General features: G+C 38.8%; 1 protein-coding gene across 1 annotated transcript; it reads left to right on the top strand.

Moving 5' to 3' along the window:
- The first annotated feature begins 817 nt into the window (after positions 1-817).
- Positions 818-5,145, top strand: tmem170a (transmembrane protein 170A). Its single transcript, XM_005747906.1, has 3 exons — positions 818-1,113; positions 1,762-1,932; positions 3,594-5,145. The coding sequence occupies exons 1-3, from the start codon at positions 999-1,001 to the stop codon at positions 3,722-3,724; spliced, it is 417 nt and encodes a 138-aa protein (XP_005747963.1). The 5' UTR covers positions 818-998; the 3' UTR covers positions 3,725-5,145.
- Positions 5,146-6,534: the final 1,389 nt, after the last annotated feature.

Genomic DNA, 6,534 nt, shown 5'->3' with positions numbered 1-6,534 from the left:
TTTAATATACTGATGTATATTAAATGGTGGTAATCGCACCCATTTTCCTGTCCTCTTGGGCTTTGCTTTGAAAACCAGCACCACATTTTGCACAAAACCTCTAGTATCACCGAGACCTAATTAGCAGCGTTACGGTAAATGTGAGAAATCATTGTGTTTAAAGTTAACAGAGGTTTTAAGATGTTTCTCCATTAGAATTTTTGGAGTTGGCGCATCAGGGGTTGCAGTGTTTAATTGCTCATGTCAGACCACACGACACACTTGTGCTTCCAATGTAAATGATAAACACGCCTTTGTCATTGTGCCTGTTTTAAAACCGAAAACTGAGTTTTCCTACGCGGCTTCAAACCATCCTCCTAACGGTTATTTCGCTCCGGAAGTTGTGGTGTGTGCGTCATATACACAAACGATGAGGATGAGAGGAGCCTCCATGGTTGTTTCTCTGCTGCATTATTTGAACACTGCCCCCAAGCGACATACACGTGGAAGAAACCACACTAAACCTGCTTACACACAAGAACTTATAATCAACAGATGAAATGTTAACATTGAAATAGCACAAGATTTACAAGTCATCTATTACAAACTACTCAAAAATGTACTATGCTGCCAAAGAATATAAAAAATTGTGGTCTTAATGTGCCTTCCTATCATTCCTATCATCACAGAATCTATGTCCGAATAAAAGCTGCTATAACGACACCCCCCCCCCCCCCCCCAATCAATAAAGACGAATATCGATTGAACATTAAATGGTTATTATTAGTTTAATTGTTAGTTGTATAATAGCTCGATCTTTGCACTGGTAGGAGCGCGTTGCCTGACAGACTGCACTCTGGGTAAAATCCTCCCAGCTACGTCAAAACAGCAGCTTGGTTAGCTCTTGCTAGCTAACCTGACGCTAGTTAGTGGTGCGTCAGGTTCACCAACCAACTTTAATGGTTTTTCGCGTCTGTAGGCCATCTTTGCTGTATGCAGTGTCTATTTTGTTATGAGACATGCAGGATAGGTACAACGAAATAGGCTTTGTCCAGCAAATACTCGGTTTGAATTTGGTGCCGAGAAAAAATAGTACAAACCGAGGCAATGACACATCTCTCAGCGACTTCTCAGGTGGGCTAATGTTTGGTAGCTTTTCAGCTAGTCTTTATGTCTTTGCTGTCTACCTATGCTAAAGTATTTGACTGAAAAAGAAGCCATTTAAAATGTACTGCGAACAGAACCTGTCACTATGGGTCATTAGCTAGAGGCTAGTTTATACGCAATGTTGTTGGAGTAGTTGGTGAAGCTAGCTAACTTCTACTTTGTCTAAGCGATTGTTGGGTAGTCGGAAGTCTGCATATTGTTTTGTAATTTGAGAGTCTCTAATGTTGAAGACCTGTGTAAATGATACAGTTAAATTCCACTGGTCATGGCTCTTAGGATATGACCATTGAGTAGTGTCTTCAGTCTCTATGTAGATTTGACAAATGAAATGTGCGCTGGTGTTCTGCCAGAGTTATTTTTCTGTGACACTGAACACAGCAATCATTTTGCGTTGGTGTGTTACTAGTTGTTAAACAATGAAGATCTAGAGTTCTCCTTAATGTTTAGTCAAGTCACAAACTGGTCCTCATTAAGGATTCAACATCATTGTCATGTTTTTTCAGTGAACCACTGTCACCCCTATGGAAATAAATCAAATAAATACATTCGTGGTTATGTAATATGTTCACTGATTGGCATGAATAGATGCATAACTGTATAATTGTGTTTTCCCAGAGATGTGGTATGGCGTGTTTCTGTGGGCAGCGGTCTCCTCTCTTGTGTTCCACCTGCCTGCAGCTTTACTGTCCCTAGCCTCACTGCGCCAGCACAAATTTGCCCGGTTCATGCCCATTGCGATCCTCCTCATGGGCATTGTGGGACCAGTGTTTGGGGGAGTCCTAACTAGTAAGCCTTTTACCTGCATGTGCTGTTGTTGTTTTAATGTATGTATTTTTGAATTTTTTAAAATGAATGATATAACTATTTGTGATTACATTTATTTCAGCATTTATTAAAAAGATTTGTATACCCGCATATTATAAAATAGAAGGTATTTTCAGATGCTTCCTCGTTTCCTAAGTATCACCACAGCAGATTAGTCCACACAGGAGGACATGAACTTGTGTCCGTCTGAGCCTGATCTCATACGAGGGATGTATTGCATGCTAGGCAGATGCCTTTGTGTTTTCCCCAATGTAAAAGAACCGAATGAATTGGACCATCACTGAGCAGTGCTGCTGGAAACCTGTTCAGTATGCAGCCAGTTCATTTAAGCTTCCACAGTGTGTGGGTCTACTAGTCTCAATCTCAAGTGTTTACAAATAGGACTCAATGTGTAAATTAGTATCGCTGTAGCTGAATTGGGTTGTGAGCACACCACAATGGTTCTTAATGAAATACTGAAGCTTAAGTTGGATCAAAGCATCAGGAAATTTTGCAGTTTTTAAGATGCATAATAAATAGATAAGTTCTGTATTTTCTCCTGAACTTTTATTTAATGTTTCCCAAGTCAGTCACTTAAGCTTGAGTTAGTTTCCAGAGTGCATTTGCTTGTTTCACTGTAGTTTTTGTTCATGTTTAGTTGTTAAGTCTTCAATATTTTCAGTGCTACTTGTAGTGTCTTATTTTAATGACTTCGGAGGTGTCTGATAGCCATATGTTATTCTGAAGTTCAAAATGGATATTACTGCAATGTTTATTCATTTAATTTTGAAGGCAGGTGATTCACGAGTCTCAATAAGCAAACGCACAAAATCCTGATTGGACAAGTCGTGATAACAAATTTAAACAAAGTAAATGCATATTCTTAAAAAAAGTGCATTATTATTATTATTATTACAGTGAAAAGATTAAGAGAACTAGGGATATTCTTTTTATTATTATTATTATTATTAGTAATTCAGTAAAAATCTAATTAGATTTTCTTTAAGAAGTGACACAGTCTACATTCAGTTGCAAATTTGATATTAATCCACCTGTTTCCCCTGATGATGTTAGGCTAAATCATCCATGCCCCACTTTCTCTCACATCTGACAGTAACATAACGTGTTGTCGTCCGTACCTTCCCCTCTCTGGTCTGCTCACCTGACAGCAGAAATGGAACAAACTAGGACTATTTTATGACATCCAAGAATCTTACACTGAGACACACACAGGCTGCCCTTACGGGACAACGTTTATGGTTACAAACATCCCCTAATTAGGGCATGAGCTGTACCAGGCAACCCTGAATACCCAACAACCCACAACTCTTTCTATTTCAAGCTCAGAAAACCCTAAAAGAAAACATGATTGTAAGTACAATAACATCTTGAAATTTTAGATAATGAATAATAATGATATGTAGTGAATACATTGACCAAACTAATGGTTATTATGATTTTTGCGGTAGTCAAGCCTTACATTCAGACCCCAAGTGTGAGGTTCTGATTAATTGCTGCTTATATCAGGAGGTCAGCAGGCCAAAAGGTGGTTTGTCGGCAGAGCTCTGCTTATCAGTAAGTCAGAAGCCAAATTGGAAAACACACACGCTTAATAACTTTCTTTCTTTCTTTTCTTTTTTTAGGTGCAGCCATAGCAGGTGTGTACAAGGCAGCAGGGAAGACGATGATATCTTTGGAGGCGCTGGTGTTTGGTGTCGGGCAGTCGTTTTGTGTTCTCCTCATCTCCTTCCTCAGGATACTTGCAACCCTTTAGCAGTGCTAAGTTTGATGTGGACTTTCTGGTGAATACTGGCAAGAACAGTCCAGTCTGGGTTGTGATGTCATTTTCTATGATGCCCCAGGGTGGATTTTTTTTTCTCCACTATCAAGAGAATGGCAATGTGTAAATTGATGGAGTGTACGCTATACAGCACTGAATGCTCTAGGTGTTAAATCATTTGTATGATATTGACTGTAGGACAGCATGTTGCTACATTCACATCCAGGCCTCCCCATACTACATCCAATGAAAGTTACTTAGCATTGTCCCAAGTTTTTTCTAAAGTCAGGTGTCGAGCTGAAATTCTCAGTTTAGGAGTCTGCGCTTTCAAACGTAATGTGAAAGCAGCAATATGCTGTTCTCTCGAGTTAGCAGAGCAGTTCAGCAGCAGGATGACACTAACCTCTCTCAGGGGCTGTGTGAGAGCGTGTGTACGTTTGTGCGCACACGTGTGTGTGTGTGTGAGAGAGAGAGCGTGCGTGCATGTGCGCATGCATGCACATTTCTCTGCCAGAGTGACTGCATAGAGATAGAACAGCAGACGGGCTGTTGTACTGTTAAAATGGGGAGATAATGGTTATATGCAAGGTTAATGCTTTTTCTCTTGAGGCCTTAATTTCTATTTTCTACTTTCCAAAGTGGTGTTTATCTTCAGGGCTATCTTTCCTTAATTCTTTGTCCTGCTGCTCCTTGGGTTCTCTCTGGTGTTTTTGGTTGACATTTTTTTGACTGCCTGTGTGTTAATAATAATAATTCCAGGTTGGTTAGAAGCACCTATATGTCTCCCTCTATTCCTCTCAGCTTATGTCTTTCACACAGGGATACAGTGGAGATGCTGTTATAAAGCTGATTGTTAAGTTCATAGCCCTGAAAATGCAGCCTGTGTCTTCAGAGCTTCTCTGTTCACCTTGATTGTTCTGTCTTTAGGCTTGATGGAGGAGGGCGAAGATGATCAGATTGCTAAATCAACAGAAAGTGATATAAGTTTTTAATCTTTTAGCTCTTTGAATGATAGTGTGTTTTTAAGGGTTATTTTGTAACAATGAACTGATTTGTATATATTCAAAATTGTTTCCAGGTCTTTGTACATTTTCAGTCTTTATGATTAAATATAAATAATTTTCTGCACTAAATGTGCATGTATAAGTTTCCACATTGTGACAGCTTTTTGGTTGATTTTGGTATCTGAGAGGTGCATTTACAGTAAACTCTACAAGTAAAACACAAGTCATTATGTTTACTGTGTATATATAAGTAACTATGTCACAAGTAATTAAGATGGAAGAAATGTATTCGTTTTTACAGGAATGAGGTGTGATGTGGTCAGAAGCTTCTTCAACCTCTGTACACTATATAGGGCTCTAGGGGCTCAGACCAGTAAATGAGCTGTGGACCCTACAGGTCCATCTAATTGGTCCTAATATAACATTAATTGCATAAAGCAAAAAAAAGTTGAAGACTGACTCACAATCCTGTACAAAAAGAAAAAAAAAAAGATTCAAAGGTCTCCTCAAGCAGGCAGGAAAAGGTCAAGAAAGCCACTAAGATGTCCAAGCCATTTCCAAAGGATGACTCTCTCTTAATTTACTTTCTGTTTATCTATAGTTTTGACTGGAGTCCACACAAGGTTTAACTATTATTGACATTTAGCATATCTGCACCTTGCTATAGACTGTATATGATGTTATAAGTTTTCAAAATGAAGCCAAGCCATGAAAGTGCCTTAAAGATGCTCTTCTTAAATTGTTAGCAGGAGCCTTTTCCACTGGTTCCAAGAAATCTGGTTCTGTCCACTCTGAGAAAATGCACGAGTTCCTTCAGGTTCTCAGTCACATCCACCTCGTGCTTATCACATCCCAGTTACAAAAACCAAGGGTGACTGCTGAATGCCTGACTCGAGTCATAATATTTATACTCACACGTTCAAGGTTTTTAGCTTGTACAGGTAAAACAGTGCAATAAATGTATTACTGGGCATAACTCCAATCTTATAACGCATTTTACTATTTTTAATAACTGACTGTTTGGTAAGTCTGGCTTTTTTTTTGATAATTACTTGCTGTACAGTAAAGATAACAGCTAAAGTCTCCTGTTACATATTAAATGATTTCTGCTTGTCCTGCAAGACCTCAGTGGATCGTTTAATACTGTTGACCATAATATATTTTATTTTTTATTACAACATTTAGTGCATGATGTAGATATTAAAGGTACTGTACTGCGGTGGTTTGAATCATCTGTCTAATATGCTCCCATTTGGTCATGTAAGTGGAGTCTTCTTCTCACACTAAGGTTAATTATGGAGTTCCACATGGTTCCATGCTAGAACCACTTCTGTTTACATTATACACGTATGCTTACTCTGGATGGCATTACCTTGTCCTCCAGTAACACTGTGAGGAATCTGTAAGTCATTTTTGACTAGGATAGATCCTTAAATGTGCACATTAAACAAATATATAGGACAGCTTTCTTTCAATATCCTGTTTCATAGGGTTCAGGCTTCTTTTCTGTGAAACCAGCTCAGTTTTGGAGCCCTCTCCACTTTTAAAATTAAGCTTAAAACTTTCCTTTTTAAAAAAAGCACATAGTTGGGGCCAGTGTTGGGACTAAGGCGTTATTAAGTAACACGTTACAGTAACTACGTTATTATTGTGGTAACGAGCACGGTAACTAGTTATTATGCCAAAATCAGGAACGCTTTAGTCGTTACTGGGATTTAGATAGGGTCGTTACTCGTTACTTCGTGTGGTGGCTATCGTAGAGCTTCCACAGATTCAGTAACATTAGCAAGTGGTGGAGGC

This window comes from Pundamilia nyererei, unplaced genomic scaffold, assembly GCF_000239375.1.
Source record: "Pundamilia nyererei isolate P.nyererei 1_Seehausen unplaced genomic scaffold, PunNye1.0 scaffold00208, whole genome shotgun sequence".
Taxonomy (NCBI): domain Eukaryota; kingdom Metazoa; phylum Chordata; class Actinopteri; order Cichliformes; family Cichlidae; genus Pundamilia; species Pundamilia nyererei.
The sequence above is the reverse complement of the archived record's forward strand: the minus strand, read 5'-3'. Positions and strand labels throughout refer to the sequence as shown.

Bases quoted from the DNA above. Each gene is read 5' to 3' on its own strand.
- tmem170a (XM_005747906.1), top strand. From the start codon at position 999: ATGCAGGATAGGTACAACGAAATAGGCTTTGTCCAGCAAATACTCGGT. The intron at 1,114-1,761 runs GTGGGCTAATGT...GTGTTTTCCCAG, and splicing joins ATCTCTCAGCGACTTCTCAG to AGATGTGGTATGGCGTGTTT. The intron at 1,933-3,593 runs GTAAGCCTTTTA...TTCTTTTTTTAG, and splicing joins GTTTGGGGGAGTCCTAACTA to GTGCAGCCATAGCAGGTGTG.